General features: G+C 39.8%; 3 protein-coding genes across 5 annotated transcripts in view; 2 read left to right on the top strand and 1 right to left on the bottom strand.

Moving 5' to 3' along the window:
* Positions 1–10,001, top strand: part of phyhd1 (phytanoyl-CoA dioxygenase domain containing 1) — a 32,063-nt gene extending 22,062 nt beyond the window's left edge. Inside the window, exons 8-12 of the mRNA XM_072565604.1 lie at positions 5,611–5,632; positions 6,657–6,785; positions 7,590–7,706; positions 8,769–8,895; positions 9,814–10,001. Of these exons, the coding sequence (XP_072421705.1) occupies positions 5,611–5,632; positions 6,657–6,785; positions 7,590–7,706; positions 8,769–8,895; positions 9,814–9,859 (441 nt within the window). The 3' untranslated portion in view covers positions 9,860–10,001. The remainder of the gene's footprint in view (positions 1–5,610; positions 5,633–6,656; positions 6,786–7,589; positions 7,707–8,768; positions 8,896–9,813) is intronic.
* A 612-nt stretch (positions 10,002–10,613) lies between these two features.
* dolk (dolichol kinase) lies at positions 10,614–23,553 on the bottom strand. Of its 3 annotated transcripts, XM_072565598.1 has the most exons (4): positions 23,511–23,553; positions 23,080–23,271; positions 17,638–17,687; positions 10,614–17,289 (listed from the first exon to the last, which is right to left on the bottom strand). In XM_072565598.1, exon 4 carries the CDS (start codon positions 17,110–17,112, stop codon positions 15,541–15,543), a length of 1,572 nt encoding a protein of 523 aa, XP_072421699.1. In that variant the 5' UTR covers positions 17,113–17,289; positions 17,638–17,687; positions 23,080–23,271; positions 23,511–23,553; the 3' UTR covers positions 10,614–15,540. The 3 variants fall into 3 exon arrangements, with proteins under 3 accessions (XP_072421699.1, XP_072421698.1, XP_072421700.1); XM_072565597.1 differs by lacking the exon at positions 17,638–17,687; XM_072565599.1 differs by lacking the exons at positions 17,638–17,687; positions 23,080–23,271 and having other exon boundaries at positions 23,511–23,530.
* nup188 (nucleoporin 188) overlaps positions 23,149–24,632 on the top strand; it is a 102,223-nt gene continuing 100,739 nt past the window's right edge. Inside the window, exon 1 of the mRNA XM_072565593.1 lies at positions 23,149–23,241. Coding sequence (XP_072421694.1) covers positions 23,210–23,241 — 32 coding nt within the window. The 5' untranslated portion in view covers positions 23,149–23,209. The remainder of the gene's footprint in view (positions 23,242–24,632) is intronic.

Below are 24,632 nucleotides of genomic sequence, written 5' to 3'. Positions count from 1 at the left end.
CTGTTTTAGATGAGCGACCCCTTGTTTTTAAACGATGATCCCTAATTCTAGATTTTCCACAAGAGGAAGATCCTTTTAACATCCACATGGTCAATTCCTCTCAGGACCTTACATTTTTCAATTAAATCCCCTTTGACTCTTCTACACTCTAGGTGATATAGAACTAGCCTGTCCAGTCTTTCTGCTCATTCCAGGTAAAGATTTTGATAAAGTGTCACATAAAAGGCTACTACACAAGATTGAGAGCTTAGAAGAACGAAGGGTGATCTTATTAAAACTTACAAGATTCGGAGGGGGTTGACAAGGTAGACAGTGAGAGGATGTTTCCCCTTGTGGGAGGATCTGGAACTAGGGGTTTCACAATAAGGCCTGTCCCATTTAGGACATGGATGAGAAGGAATTTCTTCTTTATGAGCAGTGGAGCTTAGATTATTGAATATATTTAAGGCTGAATTAAACAAATGTTTGTTCTACAAGGGTTATAGAGCAGGCTGCAGAGTAGAATTAAGGCCACAGATATATCAAATGTGATATTCTTGAATGGCAGAGAAACACTTGGGTGCCAAATGGCTTACCTCTGCTTCAATTTCTTATGTGATCACCTCTGATCAGATCTTAATCTTCTTTGCACCAAGAAAACTGCCCAGCTTCTCTAATCTTTCCATGTAAATGAATTTTTTTTATCCCTGGAACTCTTCTCATGAATATTTTCTGCACCCATTCCAATGCCTTCTCAAACTTCCTAAATGGGTGCCTAAAATTGGACACAATAGTCCAGTTGACATCATACCAGTTTTAAAGTATTTCAACCAGAACAGTGATGGGGGCACTACAATTGATTTTCCCATCACTTTCCCTGGATGATAGAGTGGAAAACCAACTAACTATATATCTGATTGCAACTGGGGGTTTCCATACGAACATCAGAGGAGGACAAGGCCAGGGTCAACACATTTGCTCCCCCACAATCAGATGTCCTGCTGACACTTGCTTTCTAGATTCATGTGAATAATGGTCAGTTCTGTGACACAGCAGAGGACACCTGATGTCGGTACCTTTCTCAGGAGAAGTTCCACAGTTTCAGGAGAAATGAGAAGAAATTTGCGGAAGAAAAATCATCTTGTAATGTAGTGGTGGGAGTAAGAGTTCCTCTGCTCCCCAGTGGAGTGACCAAATCATCATGCTGTTATATGACCGGGAACTTTATGCAAAATATCTGTACACACTTCTGAAGCACACAGGATGACAATAATGGGGACGATAATAAATGTTCGCGTATCTCCTTTAGGAAGTTCCTCAAGCGGTTTCCTCAAATTTATTCATTTTTTGCTGACAAGCTCAGCATTTGTCACACAACTCTAATTGCCCTCGAGAAGGTGAAGCTGAGCAGCCGCCTTGAACCATTATAATTCATGTCCTGTGCTTTTTTTTTACAGTGACTTGATTAAATGAGTGACTTGCAGTGTCTGGTTAAGAGTCAACTGCATTGTTATGGATCTGGAGTCATGTGTAGGCCAAGTCATCTAAGAATAGTGTATTTCTGCCCTGAAGATTTTTAGTGAACCAAGTGGAATCTTAACAATAATAATGAACATGAATAATTGTGCTAATGATATTGGAATTTTATTCCAGATTTATTAATCAATTGAATTTTACATTTTCCAACTTTCTGTGCTGGAATTTGAACTTGTGACCAGAGCTTTTTTCTAGGCTTATTAACATTACCACTATGTCCCTCTAATTATTGAAATGGAAACGGACCTCCTAATGAAACAAAAACATGGAACTCTTCAATAAATAGTTGGGGGGAATATAGGTTTGATCTGAGAGAATGAACAAAGAGGATTGAATAGTCTTCTATCTATGTTACATTTATTATTGGGTGTTTCTATAGAGCAATTGGTATTAGGTACTTGCCTCTATTTTTTAATAACTTATTAATTCCAGTGTCTTAATTTTGCAGTAGTAGCTCAATTGCAGAATAATGAATGGTTTGGAGACTTTGGACTGAATCTTCTATTTTGGCAAAGTGTCATTTTGGCACGTTCCATGGAGGTTTTCTCTCTGCCCATCATAGAATCCCTATAGTGTGGAAACAGGCCCTTCAGTCCAACAAGGCTACACCGACCCTCCAAAGAGTAACCTACCCGGATTCATTCCACTACCTTACTGTCCTATATTTACCCCTGACCAATGCACCTAACCTACACATCTGTGTTTGCTTGCACAAATGTCCCAAATTCACCTCATTGACTACCTACCATGTTCCCATGGCACCCCACTCATTCAATGCTAGCTCGACTTTAACACTCAATGTAGCCAGAAGTCCTTGCCACTGGCAGGATATCCCAAATAGACTATCATTCCTGGCAGTGATTTTATCTTCTAAGCCTGGCAGTGAGTCTGATTGAGCACTGGCAGACTGAAGCTACTCTTCACTGTCAGCATAGTGGCACAGAAGCTACAAACTGTTCCTTCTGACAGTACATAAGTGGCACGTCTGACTACCCAACTGCACATTCCTGCAGCTATGGTTGTAAGCCACACAGCTCCCTGATCTTAGCCATGACCCATCTTTCAGCGCTCTCTAAGTCTAATTCTATCCCCCACTGTAGCCCGGCATCTTATCATTAAGGTGCCATCTCATACAGGGAAATCTTCAAATATTCAAAACAATAACTTTTCTACATCAATATTAAAAGTGGACAGAAGTCAAATAAACAGAAACTCCATTTCTCTCCTGGAATACAAGTGAATTGGTAAAATGTTGAGCAATAACTATTTTACAGCCAATGAGTGATCATTGTACCCAGCTCTCATTTACCAGAACTAGGTATGAATGAAGTCTGGTTTGCAGTAGTTGACATAGATGTGCTTTATCTTGGAGAAGGTGATGTTCTGCTTGCTTAATATCCTTGTCCACTTCCTTGGAAGAGTGGTCTCCTCCTGGTTCATCAGTGTCCATCACATTCCCTTGCTGCTTGCTCCAATTGTACAGAGTTACTGGTCCCCTCAGACCAGCCCATCTTCAGCAGTCCCATTGCCTAATTCAAATGACCTGGTCAAAGGATAGTACATTGTATCTATACTTCGCCTTAGTCAAGTTCTGTGTAACAAACCCATCAGCATTGGCTTCAGTGACTTATAGCCCAGTAACTAATCTTGTAAAGCATCTGGACCCTGCAATGCAGCATGAATATAGAGTTCTCAAGGATGCAGAAACTGTATCAGCTTTCTGAATACCGGAGCAAATCTCCAAGAGGTGAAACCGGTGATCAGGGATCACTTCCACATTGATGCAATGGAACCCTTTCTATTGATGGATTATGATATGGTCCTCTCAGTGTGATATGTGCATTTGATAGTGCACTGTTCCTCTTCCCTTATGCATGGCAGCAACAGCAATGATCACACCTGTGTGTGAAGCATAACAGATGGAGCAGGGACTTAGCAATGGGCGCAGTTAAAAATCACATCCCTTTTACGTATTACAGTTTAACATATCCATCAATAGTGAGACATGGTGCATTCAGTCAAGGAGGGCCATGTATTTACTCTTCTTGGCACTTTGACATAGACCTTATTTCAACGAGTGCTCCATGGGTTATGTGACAATGGATGGCATACTGTTATGCTGAATGCAGACTAACCCCTCTCCTGCCAGCCCAATGTCACCTACATAAAGCATCATTGCATATAAAGGAGTATTATACTTAAAGTTCAGGTGCTCCTTTGCATGCTAGATGGTCTTGCAATAGTTGTGTGCACTGTGGCCAGCAAGTACCTCCTTTGATTGTGCTGCCTATGGTTACTTGTGCTTTGTAAAGATGCCTACCAGCAATCTGCAATGACAGGTGACATGGTTGGCATCACTTATGACCAGCAAATGCATCTCACATGCATAATGATATAATTGTAAATGATGTGAATATTTACATTGTAGCAAGTGTCCTGAAAGATCTTCAATTGCACAGAAGTGGAGCATGCGTTTTTGGCTGACACTAGCTCTGTCCATTTCGGGTGTGGTCCCAGTTATTTTCCATTCACTGGTCACTTTTAGGACTCATCAGACCTTGGAAGGAGACAGAGATCATGCTGGACACTGTGAGTAGTGGGTTTGGCTCGGACGTCACCCCTTCCCGTAGTACACAACTAGCACACACCTCTCTCCCCTCCATAGCCACAATGTCCTCCCATGGACTATTGCTCACCCTCTTTATGTATCATTTTTCCAACCTTCACTGTCTTTGTCTCCTCAGCTACCTAGAATCCCCTGCATCTTTTCTGCTGCCTATAATCCCAGTGTTGATTCACTCCATCTCCCAACAGTCCCCTTGACTCTCACTCCACTATTCCATGCTCATTCCACTGATACCTAGTACTGACTGTGGCCCACTTTCCGGACTCCAGTGACATGGACCCCGACCCTGAATACCTCAAATTGATAACTGTGCACAAGCTACTAACTGTGAGTGGATGCTGCCCATTACTGAAGGTACTGGGACCTCTGTCAGCAGTCCCCTTGACTCAACTGAAGACTACACCCCTTCTATTCTGAGACATAGCCCATCAACTGAAGTATATGTAGTGTATGTGCTTTGAAGGCACTTGGAACTAGGTCTGAGATTCACATAACACTTTGCCCTCCAGTAACATGTTCACACTGGTGACAGCTCACAACTCGTCTGGCTTTGTGTCTGCTCTAACCAGATAAGCAAGACATAATACTGTGATGCTTATCCATTCTGCAAACTGGATGCCTGTCCCTGCAGATAAACTGTCCTTCCAATTGCATTGCAATGAGAGGTGCAGGTGTACTCTACAGTGCAGGATTAAAGTGCAGGAGTGTACTGTGAGTGGATTGGAATGTCCCATGATAGTGCAGAGAGGCTGGCATGTGTCACATTTCAATATGTGTGGATGTGGAGGGTGTATGGCCAATGCCATGGACGATGTCCTGTGGTATTCATACCAGCTGACCAAGATGGAGGTCCAAAAGAGCAAGTGGTGAGCTGGAGTCACCTGACACCTGCTCCAACTTTCATGTCAGGAATTCTCAGTATCTAGCTTCTATCCAATGTGCGGTATGATAGAAATTTGCATATTAATAAAGTGAGATTAGATGGTAATGAGGGTAATAATAATCAATAATCCCCACTAATAAGCCTCTCATCACTCACAGCAAGGATTTGGTCTTGATATCCAGAACTCGGTTGGAAAGCTGTTACTCCAGGCATCAAGAAAGGTCTCACCCAAGTTCTCCCATGATTCTCCTGAATTCCTCACCTGATCCCAAGTTGTTCAGGACCTGGGGAGATTCTGCACTAAAAGTTTCTAGGAAACCCACTCTGACATTTAATTCTGACGTCACATATGATCATTTTTATAATGTTCTGAGACATTATCTTGTGGGTTTATGCAGATGTCTCGACCTACTTGATGATGTACTGCATGAGATGACCATGTGTCTGTCACGGAGACGCTACAGGTTATGTCAGGTGGCTGAAGTTAATCAGTTGAATCCTGTGTTAATTGTCATGAGCACTCTACTGTAATGTAAGCTTGTACAAAATGCTAACAACTTGTTTCTCTGTTTTTTCCCTTCTTCAGCAACCACAAATTGGTGGTGAAGGTATGGCCAAACCACCTTTCCTGTAACACCACAAACTTACCACTCAGTTGTCCCTGTGTTTGCTCTGTCAATATCACTGGATAACAATGAAGAGAATAATATTCCCAACGTAATAAGCATGACTGATATTTTACAATTATATCTTGTCTTTCTTCAACAATCATCTCATAACTAGATTGATTACTTTTCTTCCTCTGTCACTTTTGTTTTAAACAGTGGGAGGGATGTGAGGTACCATTGCTGATGTAGTGACAGAGACTCTTGCGAGAATTCAGAGAGGAAATGGTAGGGTGCCCTTTCCTGATCGACTGAGTGAACCTCAACAGTGTTTGAATTCAGAAGTAGGAACATCCCACTACAGTTATAGAGGGACTTGGTAAGAACACATCTGGAGTATCGTGTGCAGTTTTGGTTTCCCTAGGTAGAGAAATACTTGTCATAGAGGGAATGCAACAGAGATTCACTAAGCTAATACTGAGAATAGCAGGACGATCATATGAGGACAGATTGGTACACTGCACTGGTACTCATTAGAGTTCAGAAGAGTGAGAAGGGATCTGATTGAAATATATACAAAGTTAAGAGGGCTAGACAAACTAGATGCGTGGAGAATGTTTGCCCTGGTTGGAGGTATCTAGGACCAAGGGGATATGGAAAACTATATAGAACCGTTTAGGGTTGAGAAGAGGAAACATTTCTGCAATCAGAGGGTGGTCAACCTGTGGAATTGACTACCACAGAAGGCTATGGAACTCACATCACTGAGTATATTTAAGATAGAGATTAATAAATATTTAAATCTTAAAGGTATCAAGGGGTATGGAGAGAAAGTGGGAGTATGGAGTTTGGATAGAAGCTCAAGTGTGATCATATTAAATGATGGATCAGCCTGGAAGATTAATTGTCCTACTCCTGCTTTTGGTTTCTAAGAGTATGGATTTTCTGTAAACTGATGATCTGATTTTGATGACAACCAATTCATCCCTGATTACTCTCTGATCAATCTTGTTCTCACTGTCCCCAGTGAACCCGCATCAGGATGCCTCCTTCCTATATACAGAACCTCTTGGACGTATTGTCGGGTTTTGGATTGCATTGGAGGATGCAACTGAAGAGAATAGCTGTCTTTGGTTCATTCCTGGCTCTCACACAGGTATTAATCTCAGTGACTTGATGTCTCTCACGTACTTTAGCAATACCTGGATTCTGTTTTAGGGGAACTGCCTATTTAAACCACCTTTGGACCTTGACATCATCTGTTAGTTATGAAATGCAATCTCATCTGTGGTGTTGGTGAAGTTTTGTTTTGAATTTGTTCATGGGATTTGGGCATTACTGGCAGGGCCAGCATTTATTACCAATTCCTAGTTGCCTTTGGAGAAGGTGATAGTGAGCTACGTTCTTGAACTACTGCAGTCCATGTGGTGTGGTAAGAGTTGTGATAATAGTTCCAAGGTTTTGACTCAGTAACAAGTAAAGGGTCAGGGATTTAGTTCCAATTTGGGATGGTGTGTGACTTGTAGGGGAATTTATAGGTGGTGGTCCCATGCATCCGTTACTCTTTTTCTTCCTGGTGGAGGAGTTTATGGGATTGGAAGATGCTGTTGAAGGAACCTTGTGTTGCTGCTGTGCATTTGGTAGATGAGACACACTGTTGCCACTGTGCATTAATGGTGGAGGGAGTGAATATTTAAGGTGATGTATAGGGTCCCAATCAAGCATCCTGCTTTGTCCTGGACAGAAGCCATTCTATGGGCAGAGTGGTGAGATCAGGAAGATAAGAGTCCTCAAGCAATTCTTTGTGTTTTTCTCCCACAAGCTTTCCTAAGCTGGGATATAGGAAGTAGAAAAAAAAGGTGTAACAGGAAAATTCACACACAAGAGAAATTGCTGTTTGTAATATTAACTCATGCTTCATACCCAATATACAAAACTTTGTTTCTTTCTGACTTGACAGCTGGTATTACTCGGAGGATGTTACGTGCCCCTAAAGGAGAATATCCTTTGCTCAAATTTATTGGAGAGCAACCTGATTATCCAGACAATGAATTTATTCCAGTTCCTGTTAAAAAAGGTAGATGTGAATTTGAGATGGTAATGAAGATTGATTGTAATGCTTTGTATTTCTATTTTTGGCTGCAGCACAGAGTTAACTCTAGTGATGTAATATCAAGGAACATTACAAGTAGTATATTTGAATGCCTCTGATGCCAAAAATACTAGTTATCATCTGTATAACTATGAGAATAAATTAATATAATAGACTTGGCTTCTCTAACTCTTGATATTAATTAGTCTATGAGCGATGTAACTCTTCTGATTTTCACAGGAAAGCAAAAGAAAATATAGCAGATAATCTTCAAAACACTGGTTAAAAATTCTGTGCAATGACATGGATTTGATTTTATCTAAGTTGTAAAGCAATGTTCAATCCTATGGCAGGAAATGGTCTGGCATCCCTGATTTCTTGCACTATGGGGGTGCATACATAGGGATGGGAGGAAGGATATGAGAGGGGAAGCAACAAGACTTGACCAATTGGAAGGAAGCAAAAATGAATTGACACTTGACTCCAGGACCCCACCTGAGAGTTTGGTGGAATGCAGTTTCTGTGTAGACCTTGAAGCAGGCCTGGTGAGCATTTATCAGCTGGTGTTTGCAAGTAAAGCAGGTGAAAGATCAATAACACCATGAGCTATTGATTCAATCACCGGCTGAACCTTCCAATCGGACTGATAGGAGTGTTGAATTATTCCACCTTATTTGACATTCGTAGTTTACACACTAAAATTACCTGGTGTTTTCACAGTGTGAGCATTACTGATGCTTTGAATTTCTCAATTACAGCTGAGGGAAGGTTTTCAAATAGATCTGTGGCTTAAAGTTGCAGGGTTTCTTGACCTGATGTTGGGAAGGGAGAATACACCCTGTAATATAGATGCCTGGATTTCTAGCATGTGCAGGCAGAAAACCCTTCTGGGTCTTAGTGCTAGAGGGACTATTTTTTTTATTTAATAGTAACCATGCTGCAATTTAAATATGTAAAGGCATGTATGAAAAATGCTCTTAACCTGAATGTTAATTTGATTAAGACACTGTCTAAATTGCCTGATGCTGGATGTTTTGCTGTATGCAGGTGGTCTTATCCTTATTCATGGAGAAGTTGTGCACAAAAGTGCTCGAAACATGTCAAATAAATCACGGCATGTCTATGCCTTCCACCTGATGGAATCCCAGGATAGTCACTGGAGTAAGGAGAACTGGTGAGTGCAGTTGCATTTACAAGATTCCAATGTTGGTTTGATTACATTAGCTTGGATATTTTCCTACATTTAATTAAACCCACCTGCTGAATATTTCTTCTTTTGTCAAGCAATGGAGGTCTATTGTGAATGGGGAATCCCACCACAGTTAGTCTGCTGGAAGGTTTATTGGTCAGGTTTTTTATTTAATCAACAGGAAGAGAATATGCTGCTCTGAAAATGTGCCATCTCCTGCCTGGGCTGAGTTAGAAAATTCAATTAAAGGGAACTGCTGCCTTCTGCCTCCTGGACAGATATTGATAATCCTAGCTAGTGGTGAGGAATCTGGACAATTTACTTCTTTTGTTCATTCCAGCTTACCCATTCATTTCACTTCAATCCACCATTCATTCGATCTGTGCCACCATGAGAAGGAAACTACAGCAGCCGCTTTTGCACATCAGTACTTGAAACAAAAGTTCAGAAGGTTATTCTTTCAAAAAATATGTTTCAAGGTACAGATGTTATAAGAACCTTCACAAACCTTGCAAAAACCTTTACAAAACACTGGTTAGGCCTTAACTAAAATATTGTGTTCAATTCTGGAATGAACATTTGTGCAGATTGGCAGAAGACACACAGGCAAAAAGTTGAGCTTTTTTGAAGTTGCTGCCACCTGGAATGCACTGCTTGAGATGGGAGTGAAACTTTGAAAAGAGAATTGAAAAAATACTTGGAGGGGAAAGGAATTACAGGGCAGTAGTGGGGAATGAAAAGAGCAATAAGACAATTATCAATGAAGTCATATAGGCATAATGAGCCTGCATGGTCTGTAACATTATATAACTCCATCAAATGAGACAGTGTAAGACTGAATAAACTTGCTCATTGTTGTTTAGATAAATGTGCTAATTATGCTTTTTCTTTTCTCAATTCCAGGTTGCAGCCAACTCTAGAACTACCATTCCCACTTTTATACACTTAAATTTCATCATCTTAAACAGAGCTAATGCAATACAGAAAGACATTATGTGCGCAGATGAAATGTATTGTGCTGCTAGCTGGAATGTATAATATTTTAGATTGTGTTGAGAGTATATTTACAAATTAAATCGCAATATGATGAACTATCTTTCTGTGGCATTGATCATGGATTTAAGTAAATTGTATCCTTCTGCAATTATCTTTCTTACTCTTACTGTGATTTGTCTTGACCACACATTTTACCTATTCTGGAATAAAGCTACAATTCATCTATCCTGTGCTTTGCTTTATCCTCTTTTAAGAAACTAAATTGAATTAAAAAAAAATTGTTCAGCTGGAAATTTGTAACATGCAACCTCTAATAAAAGGTCTTATTGAGGCAAAGAGGAGTCCTAAGAAACTCAAAATGTTAACTGTTTCATTCTCCACAAATGCTGCCAGACCAGCTGAGTGTCTCCACAGTTTCTGTTTTTATTTCAGATTTTCAACATCCACAGTATTTTACTTTCAATATCTCATTGAGGCTGATTCTGTCAGTATGCTGGAGTAAACTTGTGAGAAATTAAGTTGTGCATCTTGCTTGGATGCCTGAAAATCTTGGCTCAGATACTCAAACATTCATTAGAATTAATCAAGTCTTGGGGAACTTGTTTACAAGTTTGGTAGTGTCCTATTGATCCCCCAGGTATGGAAATAGTAACGAAAGTGAGCTAATATTATAAGAATGAAAGAAAGAAAACCATTAATACAGCATGAATGATCAATAGATTGATTTATTCTTGTCTGACATTTTATACTTCCAGTGAATACAGTGCAAACCTTCCATACTTCACTACAATACAAATCAGCGTAAGGATAACATTGAAGGTTAGTGATCAATGAAGTGCAGCTTGTTCAGAGAGAGAACATTTAAACTGCACCATATTTAAAGATGGGATGGGAAAATAAAAGGCTGGTATGATTTACACTGCAATCTGTACAGTTAATATATTGTAGACATTAAACATGGTGCATCTATGGAGGCCTTTCTCAGTTGGCTAGCATGCAAATAGAAGCACTGAGAAAGGGTTTGTTTCTATGCTGTATGACAGAGTTCAGTGAGTTTTGTTTAACCACTTTATTAGTTCAAGCTTGAACAAAGGGTCTAAAATTATAAATTCTTTACACTATCAAGTTTTGATATCTGAGTGCATGGGTATTTCTAAAATTTGTCATGGGATGTTGAAGTCACTGATTAGACCAGCATTAATTGTCCATCTCTAAGTGCCTTAAGAAAATTGAGTAAGTCTGTTCTTGAATTTTTTCTGTTTCGCTTCCGTTTCCTTTCCTCTTTCCCCCACCCCCCCTCTCATTCCAATGGCTTTTTACAGATTCCCTACAGTGTGGGAAACAGGCCCTTCAGCCCAACAAGTCCGCACTGACCCTCCAAAGAGCATCCCATCCAGACCCATTCTCCTACATTTACCCCAGACTAATGCACCTAACACTATGGGCAATTTAGCATGGCCAATTCACCTAACCTGCACATTTTTGGACTGTGGGAGGAAATCAGAGCACCCGGAGGAAACCCATGCAGACACTGGGAGAATGTGCAAACTCCACATAGACAGTTGCCTGAGGCAGGAATTGAACCCGGTCCTTGGCGCTGCGAGGCAGCAGTGCTAACCACTGTGCCACTTTCTCAGGGATGATTTCAGAATCTTGTTTCCTCTGTGAAATACAATAACCAGTGATCAGCCTATGATAGCTGAATGTTATTGGCTGTGAAAATGCAGACACATGGCATAGGGATTTCTTCTCATCACTGAAAATAGATGGAATAGGAGGACAGGGAAAAGGGTACAAGCAAGGGACAGAGTGTGGGAGATTGTGTCAGAGGAAGCAAAGGTAACATCGGAATAGGCCAGAAGGGAGAAAAAGCTATAAAAACAAATATTCATGATTCATTACAACTAGTAGACAATAGCCATGTTAAAACAGATGCACTATCAGTGCAACATTGTAAAATAAAAATTCTAATTTAACTGTCAGGCACCATGCAAGTTACATGAAGTTTGTTTTACATATCAGAAGTTAACAAAGCATGTATTCAGTAATTGCAGCACACAGGATTTAACTATAGAATCATTTTTACATGGTTTATTAGTATTTTGTAGCCTCACAAGATCTTCTGCTTCCAAATCTTTTGTGATTATAAAGTTATGCATGCATCTTATCAAAGGTTTATGATCAAGAAATTTAATTTCAGTAAATTTCTTGAAGTCAACAATCATTTTACAGTGCAGATCATAATTTAAATCAAAGAAAAAGCAAGCAACTTGTGGGGAACATTTAACTTGTGTTCAGTGCAGAACAGTGCTTGAATTTATCAGTCCTCCAGCAAACTGAAGTAATAAGAGACAATATCCATTTTGTTGTATTCAATGAGGTGTGCTTAATTTTCTTGGAATGAAAAACAAGCTTGGATGACTAACCGTACGGAAAAACTTCAGTATAAAATTGTTTGGTCTTCTGCCATCTCCGCTGTAGGTATTCACTTGCTGCTCCTCTCATTTGACAACTACTCCGTGTATTGACCTGTGGTCATTTACAAGCCCACCTTATTATAAATACATCACAACCAAGTTTGAACCAACCTGACATTGATGCAGACACTCCTATCTTTCTCAACTGGTGTCACTAGGTTATAATGAAGACCAAGATGCTTCGCTTATTCCATGACCTGATAAATTATTTTCTCATATAACTCTCTTAATATTCCCCATTCCTTCATGGGATATTGGTGTTGCTGACCAGGTCAGCATTTGCCTTGCCCATCCCTAATTGCCCTTGAACTGAGTGCCTCATTTGAAAGGGCAGTTAAGAGTAAATCACATTGTTGTGGGTCCAGGATCACATCTAGGTTAGAACAAGGAAGAATGGCAGATTTTCTTCCCCAAGGACCATTTGTAAACCAGATGGGTTTTTAGAACAATTGTTGATAGTCTCAATGATGGTGACCATGAGACTATCTTGATATTAAAATTTATTAATTTGTTTAAATTCCATTCTCTACCACGATGGGATGAACCCATGTGCCCAGAGCATTAGCCTGGGCATCTGGATTATTAGTTTAGTGACGTTATGAGTAAAACCACCAATTCCCCCATTTATGCACTATTTGAAGTAACCATTTAAACAGATATTTGACCACATAGCCCTACATGTTGAAACATATGTTCTACAATAAGCAGCAATATTTCACTTTTTCCCACCCACCCAGAAAATATTATTCAAAAGTTCATCAGCCAATCATTGAGGTAGTGATTTCTTTCATCCTAGAGATGAAATTTCCTCTAGTGGGTGTTAACTACTGCCCAATTAGAAAATATGGGACAGACTAACAACCACAGTTGAAATGGTGAAATTTGGAATATGCCTCATATCACATATCAAAGAAAAGCACTGATGTTTAAATATAAATTAGTACAAAATGTGTTGTAGTTATGATTTTGTTCTTTAGTAACTAAAGATCATTTGTAAGCATTTTTTGTGCATGTGTCTGAGAGATAGTTGGGCGAATCCATCTTTCTCACTTCTTTTTTGTTACTTGCATGAAAAACTTACATTTAAAAAGTGCATTTGTCTTAAGGAATGTATCTAAGGTATTTAATAAGGGCATAATAAGTTAAACGTTTACACCAAGCCAAAACCAGAGCTTTTAGAATCATGGAGCTGACAGGGTAGACAATGACTGGATTAGTGGTGCTGGAAGAGCACAGCAGTTCAGGCAGCATCCAACGAGCAGCGAAATCGACGTTTCGGGCAAAAGCCCTTCATCAGGAATAAAAGCATGTTTCTGTTGGGTGGGAAATCAAGAACATGGGCACAATCTCAGGTTAAGGTGCAATTTTTTGGGAGTGTTGAGGAGAAATGGATTCACTCAAAGGATAAGGGTTATGGATGCTCCATCACTATTTAAAGCTGAGATAAACAGGTAACATGCAGGAAAAATGGCATTGAGAAAAATGATCAGGTAAGATCATATTGAATGGCACAGCAGGCTTGAATCACTTTTCTAATTCTCTTACTGGTTTTTTTTCTGCATGATTATGCAGTAACCACTGCTGAATGACTGTCAACTGACTTCCAGGTCTCTGTTTTCTGGACCAGTTCCTGTAAGGTGGATACTAGTGACCTTGATTGAGTGACTCACCAAATCTTTACCCACCCAACCTTCTCTCCACTCACTCTGATAAAGATCCTTCAGTCTGTTCACTGTTTCTTTCTCCAAGGACAGATCACAATTTGCTTTTGTTTGTGAAGTATAACAGTTACATATTACGGTGTATACTTTCTGAATGTTCTGCGTTGTTCCAGGTTACTCAAGTACCAACCATACCCCTTTGTACTGTTCCTGGTTGATGTAGTTTCAGTAAGAATTAATGTTCATTCCATTTTCCGATACATGTAAATTTTAGCTATGATCTTCCCTGCAATAAAATCTTAAGGTCCATCAGGCATAAATCACATGACTACGTTTGCAGATGGTTGTGTGTGATCTATACACTTCAAACAGCAAATATTAGCAACACACATGCAAAATACGGTATTATCACAAGATCTGCTAGATGAGATTTTTTTCTTGGCTCACTACCTTGTTTCTACAAAGCAAGTTTTAATAAACTTTTTCCTTTTCTCTTCTACATTTGATAATACCAGGTTAGGTTAGTGAAAGAACATTTTATATTCAGATCAAAGCCATCCTTGCCTAAAATCCACATGAGAACCTTTCATCATCAGGATTTACTGGATAGTGGTCAGGAATGGTAATGAAATATGTAGACGCTGAAAATCTGGAATCGAAACAGAACATTCTGGAAGGACTCATTAAGTCATACAGTATTTTAAAAAGGAGGTTAAAGGTAAATCCTTCTGCTCTAATCTTTGATTCAGAACATGAAAAGATTAGACCTGAAATATTAACCTTTTCTTTTCACTATACTTCTTGTAGACTGTTTCCAGCAATGTGGATATTTGTCTCAGTGTTTCAGTAGCTGCAGTATTTTATTGTGTATTGTGAATTGTGACTTCCAACTGCATGAAAAAAAATACTAGTCAGTCACAGTTAATCGAATATCAGAAATATAAAAATTGACATGATTATATCCATGGTTGGGATGCACTATTTTTGTTTCATTTTTACTGAACAGAGAAAATACCACTTGACAAGATTTCTCTCTTCAAACTGATAATGCGTTGAGGTCCATGTGAAAAAACAGCAGTTGTGACCTTTACCATTCTGATGTTTAAGGCACAATTCTTCATTCATTGCTAAAATGAAAGGCTATGTCTGAAGATTCAAGATCTTCCTTTCTTTATAGATTCTGAATGCTCTGGCTGATGTAATTCATAAATTTTGCAAGTCAGGGTGAGGCTGGTTAAATCAATCCAGACCAGAGAACAAACTAAGGGATTTTCCTTCTGTGTTGGGCTTGATTTCATTTCAGGGAATGAATTCACTATCGGGAAAAGTGTTAACACATTCTTTTGTATTACAGTTATCATTGTTTTAAAATAATAATTTGTCAGTTCAACATTAATTTGTTTTGTAATCACCTTCAAATATTATGATTTCCTTTTTTTTGGGTAGCATCTGCCCCTGAATTTGCTGCAACATTAGTGTACATCCAACTCTCTCAATCAAACCATTAGCATAAGGAAAAGATACAAGGGCAATAAAAGATTGTCTATTTGATCAGTGTAAGCTTCTAATAGGGAGACTATAATAATAGATCCCACAATCCAAGTGTAGCTACCATTCAAACTCACTGTTTTATCAAAGATCAGAATCAAAGCAACAGCGATGATTTGGGCAAAGACAGAAGTTGCTGTTCCTTCAAAGGTTTTCTTAGTTGCAGGCCACCTAACTTCTCCCATTGTGCTTCCAATAGCAGAAGCCAATGCATCGCCAATTCCCACGGCTAGAACTCCAGCATATGGAGCCAGTGCTACCTCTCCTGAGAAAGAGCTCTGTGGGGCAAACACTCCAGGGAAAAGCCATACAGGCAGGGTCAGTCCTAGTAGCAGATAAATGTGTGTCAGGATCAAAGGACCACTATCACGGTCATCAAGGAACAGGGCCAGCATTGGTCTCAACATCATTCCTAGTGGTTTAATCCTAAAATGCCTTATATATTCCAACGTCACAAATGCAGCAAAGCAAACCACAGCAGCAACATAGAGTAGTGGACGATCATAGATGAGACCTGGGACATAGGTTGCCACTATGATGAAATGAAAACTTTTCCTTATAGCAGTTGAAGCTTTGTACTTTTTAGACCCAGATGATTGCTTACTGTTCTGATGAAAGACGATGACAGAAGCAAGAAATGCCAGTGTGATCCAGTAGCTCAGTAGGTAGATCCTTGTTCTGGTGGCTATAAGGAAGTTGAGAAGCCAAGGAAAAAGACGGTTTCTGGTCAGCCGGTAGAACCAGGGCACCATTATTCCCATTCCAAAAGCCATAGTGGTCACATGGAAAATCAGTGATGAAACCCAGGTTTTAGAGTCCATGAAACAGTACAAGAGAGCGAAAACAAATCCCAGGAGGGCCATTCCAACCACAGTCACCAAGAGGAATGATGCAAGTGGATCGCATCTACCATCTCCAAAAGTCAAAGAGCGTTTGATGAGCTGGTTGGTAACTATGCTCAAACCTGACAAGAACAACATAACTTCTCCTGGCGTGAAGCTCCGTGGCATAATATAAAGGACAATGAGAGAAAGATAGACAAAAATCAATAGTATCTCCAGGATTTCGATGACTTCAGACACTGCAAGAGCGTGCTTCAGGGCATATATTATGGCACTGGCTGCAAAACCATACACAATGCTGGTATTCGTGGGCCGAGGCTTTGTGAGGCCCAAACCCAGTAATGAGATAAACAGAGCAATGGCCATTCCTGCAGCTGAACACATGGTGCAGAACCGCTCGAACTGTACATTTCCAACAGTTTCCCACTGCTCCTTTAACACAATTCCTAGCAAAGGCAAAACCACACTGGCTGGCAGCAGGCCACTACTAAAGGCTGATCTATATTGAAAAACAGCATTTCCGGATTTCAGTAACCTGTCCCACTTGTGCTGAACGTAATAAGCTTGAATCGCCAAGGCTAGTGTGCACCAGGTAAAGAGGTTCCAGATCACAGCATGGACAGACAACACGATGATGAAAACAATGAATGACTCCACAAACACAGGATTTTTCAACATTGCTGCAAGACTTTTCTTATGGCGTACACCGTATTGAAGAAAGTTTTAGTTATTGTAGAATCCTGAAAAATGTCTGGGGTTCCATTTCATCTGGCAGAAATTGTGCTGTTGAATGTTCCCTTTCATTGGATTTTCTTCCAACTTTTGCAACTGGGTAGATCTAACTGACTGTCAGACCTGGAACAGAGATTGTAACGTAGACTGCATTAGTTACAGTTAAATTATAAGCTAAAAGTGCCAGATGAGGCTTTTTCATCCACTTGTAAATCAGTCAAAGGAGTCTCAGTAAGTCAGATACAAGGGTGAAATTCAACAATTTGTTCGACACACCATGTACTGCTTGGAAATGCCATCAGATTAGAATAGATCGCATGCAGGAGCCACGTCAATTCATTTCCAGTTTAGAAGCAACAAATTAAATACAAAAATTCTACTGAAAACAATTGGTTGACTAATATACAATCACTGATATTATAGTACTACCAATAGCATAATTTTGCTGAATTAAAATGTAGAACCACTTGCCAGGTAGTTGAGCTGAGTAGTCTGATGTGCCATCTGTCTGATGCAATTAACTGGAATCAAACAAACATTCTATTGACAAAGAGCATAGACTATTTGTGGTAACTGCCACTGCAGCAGATGCAATTTACAAGTTCTGCCATCATAAATGTGAGTACAAGAACTGATTGCGTACTGTTTTGTAATCTATATTGTGACACAGGAACAGGAAGAGGCCATTGAGCACCTTGAATCTCCCGTCACTCAATAAAATCATGATGGATCTGTATCTTAATTTCATATATACTCACACCATTGATAGATTTTTGTTAGGCAATCTCAGTTCTGAAATGTTCAAAAGACCCAACATCAACAGCTTTTTGGGAGACAGTTCCAGGCTTGCGTTAGCCATTGTGTTAGGAAGTGCTTTCAGACCTACCTATGAATAGCTGAGCTCTGTTTTTAAGATTATGTTCTGGGCTTTTTCACCAGAGCAAACACTGTGCTCTTGCTAGCCTACTTTAATAGTCTTCAAAAGATCATTAATCTTGCATTGATATTCTTAGTGGTGTTCACTAGATCCTAAATCAGAACTCCATTCAATTGTAATACTATTTCTACTTTTTTGTATTCCAGCTCTTTTGAGGTAGAGACCAATATTCCATAGCCTTTTACATCAGCTTCAATAAAGTGGCGTCAAATGTTTCTCTTCACTGAATTATTCAGACTTCCAACCTTTGTTACTTTGGGCATTTTATTCAGTTATTTCTTGGACTGTCTTTTTTTCTCCCTGGTGACTGAAGATTTTAAAAAAGTCTGTGTCCAATTACAGTGCTATTTGTGAACTTCACTTTTCTAGCATCATCCATAGATAAGAATAACATATGATTCATACTTTCATTTCCTATTTCTGCTGTTAAGCTTTTTGTTGTATCTTTTTAGTTTGAAAAATATATTAGGTAACCAAAGCATGCAAATGAGCAACAAGATATTTGATTAGATATATGGAAGCAGTAAGTTTTCTTTGTAGAAAAATTGTGACAGATTTTAAATCTTCTGAAATGCATTAGCTGATTTTCTTCTGTACATATGAATAAAGTTAAACCTCTTCACCAAATACAGTTCCTCTTATTGGAAATGTAGGGAATGACTGTTTAGCTATACAGTCATACAGCACAGAAACAGACTCTTCAGTCCAACTGGTTCAAATCGAACAGACATCCCAACCTGACCTAGTCCTATTTACCAGCATTTGGCCCGTGTCCCTCCAAATCCTTCCTATTCATACCCATCCAGATGCCTTTTAAAAATGATGTAATTGTACCAGCCTAGACCACTTCCTCTGACAGATCGTTTCATACATTCACCACTTTCTGCATGAAAAAGTTACCCCTCAGGTCCTTTTAAAATCTTTCCGCTCTCACCTTAAAAACTTATGCCCTCTGGTTTTGGACTCCCCCAACCTTAGGAAAAAGACCTTGGCTATTCACCCTTTTCATGCATCTCATGATTTTATAAACCTCTACAAAGTCACCCCTCAGCTTCTGACACTCCAGGGAAAAAAAGCCCCAGACTATGCAGCCTCTCCCTATAGCTCAAACCATTCAGTCACAGCAACATCCTTGTAAATCTTTTCAGCAGCTTCTCAAATTTAACAACATCCTTCCTATAGAATTGTATGCAGTATTCTAAAAATGGCCTCACCAATGTCCTGTGCAGCCACAGTATGACATCCCAACTCCTATACTCAATGTTGTGCCCAATAAAGGCAAACATGCCAAATGCCTTCTTTACCACCTTGTCTACCCGCGCAACTCCACTTTCAAAGAACAATGAATCTGCACCCTAGGTCTCTTTGTTTGACAACACTCCCCATGGCCCTACCATTAATTCTCAAAGTTAGGATTTGTTAAAAAAAAAATGAAGCTTAAAGTTAATGTTCAGTAAAGTCAACTTTTAATTGCAATTTGAAAACCCAGATTTTAATATGGAGAGAGAAAATCAGTTTGCAAATCTTGGGCTACAAAATACTCGGGCATTGGAGAAAAACATTAAACAACATTTTATTTTGAACATCACTGGAATTCAAGACAAGTAAAATGATCAAAAACTGTACATCCAAGACAAATGAGAAATCACAGTCACTTAAAGTTTACAGAAAATACTTTTATACAACTCATCATCAGGCTATTAATTGAAAGAAGAAAGAACTTTCATAAACTCAGGGTGCCCCACAACAGTTTACAGTCAAGTAAAGCCACTGTGGTAACTTAGTAGACCCTTGCTGTTCAGCAAGTGTCTACTATCTTTGATGAAATAATGACTAGACAATCTATTTAGTGACAGTTAACGAATAAATATTAGCCAGTACATCAAGGGGAAATTGTTCTTATTCCAAAAGGTCTTTTACATACACCCAAGATATTAGATGGGGCCTCATTTTACATCCCTTCTGAAATATAGCACCTCCAATGTACCATTCCTTCAGCATCACACTGATCTGGGTAGCTATTGTGCTTAATTCTCAACACAGGGACTTGAGCCAACAACCCACTAACCTTTTGGTGAGGGTTCCACTACTGAGTGCAAATTGACTTGAGCTTTCAGAAGTGAGATTTAAGAATTGATGTTTATTGCTGTATCTGCAGCCACTTAACTGCTATAATAGTGGACACTAAATATTGGTAGAGAAGAATATTGCATTCGTGCATATAACATATGAGTTTAACCAGTCCTGTATTGATAAGCAAAATTTAAGTGACTACCATTACAATACCTGTACTGCTCCAGCTCTATGAATAACAAATGAATGACCACCAATCACTTCAGTAATGAGTCCATTCAATGAGAACAGGAAAAGCATAGCATTTTTTCATTTTTCTTCTAAATTTGGAGTCCAGGGAAGTGCATACAATTTGTGGTGTCAGCAAACCATAGTCAATATATGAAGAGTATACTGACCTCAATATTGAGAGAGGTATTCATAATCTTGGTTTGATTTTTAGTAAGGTATTTCATAGCTTTTTACACAAATTTGGGAGTGCATTTTTAAAAACTGAATCATTGTCCAGTAACAAAGAAGATTGATGAGGGCAGAGCAGTAAATGTGACCTATATGGACTTCAGTAAGGTGTTCGACAAGGTTCCCCATGGGAGACTGATTAGCAAGGTTAGATCTCATGGAATACAGGGAGAACTAGCCATTTGGATACAGAACTGGCTCAAAGGTAGAAGACAGAGGGTGGTGGTGGAGGGTTGTTTTTCAGACTGGAAGCCTGTGACCAGTGGAGTGCCACAAGGATCGGTGCTGGGCCCTCTACTTTTTGTCATTTACATAAATGATTTGGATGCGAGCGTAAGAGTTAGTAAGTTTGCAGATGACACCAAAATTAGAGGTGTAGTGGTTTCAAATGTTACCGTTTGAAGAGGGTTACCTCAGATTACAACAGGATCTTGACCAGATGGGCCAATGAGCTGAGAAGTGGCAGGTGGAGTTTAATTCAGATAAATGGAAGGTACTGCATTTTGGGAAAGCAAATCTTAGCAGGACTTGTACACTTAATGGTAAGGTCCGAGGGAGTGTTGCTGAACAAAGAGACCTTGGAGTACAGGTTCATAGCTCCTTGAAAGTGGAGTCGCAGGTAGATAGGATAGTGAAGAAGGCGTTTGGTATGCTTTCCTTTATTGGTCAGAGTATTGAGTACAGGAGTTGGGAGGTCATGTTGCGGCTGTACAGGACATTGGTTAGGCCACTGTTGGAATATTGCGTGCAATTCTGGTCTCCTTCCTATCGGAAAGATGTTGTGAAACTTGAAAGTATTCAGAAAAGATTTACAAGGATGTTGCCAGGGTTGGAGGATCTGAGGTACAGGGAGAAGGTGAAAGGCTGGGGCTGTTTTCCCTAGAGGAGGCTGAGGGGTAACCTTCTAGAGGTTTACAAAATTATATGGGGCATAGATAGGATAAATAGGCAAAGTCTTTTCCCTGTGGTTGGGGAGTCCAGAACTAGAGGGCATAGGTTTAGGGTGAGAGGGGAAAGATATAAAAGAGACCTAAGGGGCAACTTTTTCACGCAGAGGGTGGTACGTGAATGGAATGAGCTGCCAGAGGATGTGGTGGAGGCTGGTACAATTGCAACATTTAAGAAGCATTTGGATGGGTATATGAATAGGAAGGGTTTGGAGGGATATGGGCCGGGTGCTGGCAGGTGAGACTAGATTGGGTTGGGATATCTGGTCGGCATGGACAGGTTTACTGAAGGGTCTGTTTCATGCTGTACATCTCTATGACTGTATAACTCTTAATGTTGAACATCTGAAAGCAGATCTTGATAATCCCTTCTCAAAAAGTTTCAAACCAGCAAGTAAGCAGTTTCAAAGACACCAATCCTGTTTATTTTTCCAAAGGCACATCAAACGGTAACATTTGAAACCAAGTCAAAGAAATTGCCTTCTTCTCAAAAGAGACAAGGAAAGTTTGTGACTGTATTGAGATGGAAACAGTTGACAGCAACCCGCTGGCCACAGCGGGGATCAGAAAATGGATCGCACACGCCCAGCATGAAATACCCAAACGGGCAAAATAAAACTAACAATCAAAAGTGCAGTACTCAAATTTCAATTGTTATAACTGCAGTGTTAGCCAAAAATAGCAAACAACTAGTAGAAAAGTGTAAACCATGATAGGCATAGTAAATTGTTCACTACAACAATGGTTTGATTAAGTTTTTCATTTAGTCCCAGATAGATCAAGGTACACACCTGACTCTCCAGTTAAAATTCAAAGGGGAGAGGTGAGAGTATCGTAAAAAGAAGCCACCAGATGAACAGTTTACAAAACAATGATTTTAATGGGAGCGAGCAGTAAAAGAAACACTAGATAAAAGAAAATTACTGTGGATGCTGAAATCTGAAACCAAAAGAGAAAATGCTGGAAAATCTCAGTAGGTCTGGCAGCTTTGACAAAAGAGCAGCAGAATGGACATTTCAGGCATAAGCCCTTCTTCCTGAAGAAGGGCTTATGCCCAAAACGTCGATTCTCCTGCTCCTTGGATGCTGCCTAACCTGCTGCACTTTTCCAGCAACACATTTTCAGCTCTGATCTCCAGCATCTGCAGTCCTCACTTTCTCCCAGCTTTGACAAAGAGTCAGTTACACTCGAAACGTCAGCTCTTTTCTCTCTTTGCAGATGCTGCCAGACCTGCTGAGATTTTCCAGCATTTTCTCTTTTGGCTTCAGTAAAAGAAACAACCTGATCTTAGTAGTGGCGTTTGATAAAGAACAGCAACAAGGGCTAGCCATTCATAAGACCTCACAGGTGCAATACAAACGTTCAATTACTCGTAGAGAAATGAAAATGATGAGAAAACGAACATTACCATCTGGCGGAAAAGAAAAACCCAAGACCAAAAGCAGGCAAGCATAATGTTTATAAAAATACCCACGCTCACCAAACAGCAACACCCACCTGTCACTTTCCAGGAGGCGGCCATAATGGAAGACCAATCACGTGACACGAACGGTGCGGATGGGTGGGGCCAGAGAACGGTCACGTGCAGAGGGTCGGCTCGGGTGTTGGTCACGTGAGAGGGTTGGCAATGGCGGTGGCTGTGGCGCGGACTTACGTGAGGTAAAATGAAATGTGTGAAACTTTTTTTTCCTTGAAATGAAATAGAAAGCACAACATGAGTTTCAGCCGAGCGGCTGTGTGAAATAAGTGTGTTTTTTTTTAATCAGAGCCGGTGTTTGACTGTGTGTAGGGTTCCTGTGAGAGCGCGGAGCTACAGTTGGTAAATGGATGAGAACGCGGTGAGCACGAGTTTACGTTCAAACTCTCCATCACGCCAGAATGGGGCTTTGGCTCTTTTTGGGATCATTAATTTACAATTTTTAACTTACCTATTTCGTAAATAGACGTTGTGGTGCTACCGGTAAATTCCCCTCGCTCCGTTAAGGGACGCAAATTTACAAGAATTTGACAGGAAACTGTCTCGTTTCTGTCACCCCCTCCTTCCTGTCGCTCAGTGACCTGAAAGGTACCCAGCGTCCTCAAAATAGGAGCTAATACTGTCAGTTCGCTACCAACACTCATAAAAGCAGTCCCAGTGTACTGAGAACAATGCACGCCCTAGCAAGTAGTCAAATATGTTAACACGTTTCCATAGTTTTTTTTAGTCTCCCTCTTATCCTATCTCAGGGTTTTCTTGTTTTAAAATATAAGGATGCCTCAGTGCAGTTTTTTTTCCCTGTAATACTATCAATGAGACTGACTGGGATCAGTCTTTAGTGTGGCATGAAGATTATGTATTTTTGTTTCTCTTGGGTGCGTTGTTCAGGTTGAAATACACTTTTAATCTTTACTTTTGTTTCCTCCCTCCAGTTTACCCACTGGAGTCAATATGATGAGCTAGTACTATTTGCACAACTTTTGTAGTGCTTGGTGAGTTCTACAGCTAGCAGCCCATGCAGTTACAATAGTTTGTGGTCATTGAGGGTGGAGTAAACTTGTTATCTTCTGCATATGGAATCCAGAATTACTTTCAGATACTTGATTAAATGTGCCCTATATTGTGCAACTAGAATGTGAGGAGTAAAGAAACCAAGAGAGAAAATGCTGGAAAATCTCAGCAGGTCTGGCAGAATCTGTAAGGAGCGAAAAAAGCTGATGTTTCGAGTCTAACTGACCCTTTGACAAATTTTCTCTTTTGGTTTCAGATTCCAGCATCCGCAGTAATTTGCTTTTACCCTGTGAGGAGTAAAGAATAGTTAATGTTTTTAGTGGAAAACTTACCGTAAAATATTAGCCTTTGATTTTATTCTTCAGTTACTGACAATTGTAGGTTTTTTCATTCTGTTTTTAAATTCTTCTTTATCCCTTTCTGAGAAATTATAGCTGGTGCTGTAATTTTCTGCACAGACGTTCAGTGAGCTAGTGAATGACAATTACGCACGACAAACTTGTATGATTTTTGACTTGCACAATTAAGAGATACATTCAATGATATTTTCCCTCAACTCTTC

The sequence above is a fragment of the Chiloscyllium punctatum genome, chromosome 49, assembly GCF_047496795.1.
Source record: "Chiloscyllium punctatum isolate Juve2018m chromosome 49, sChiPun1.3, whole genome shotgun sequence".
Taxonomy (NCBI): domain Eukaryota; kingdom Metazoa; phylum Chordata; class Chondrichthyes; order Orectolobiformes; family Hemiscylliidae; genus Chiloscyllium; species Chiloscyllium punctatum.
Note: the sequence above shows the minus strand (reverse complement) of the source record. Positions and strands in the feature narration are given on the sequence as shown.

What these genes read in the sequence shown, in the direction of transcription:
- dolk (XM_072565598.1), bottom strand. Translation starts at nt 17,112, where the DNA reads ATGTTGAAAAATCCTGTGTTTGTGGAGTCATTCATTGTTTTCATCATC.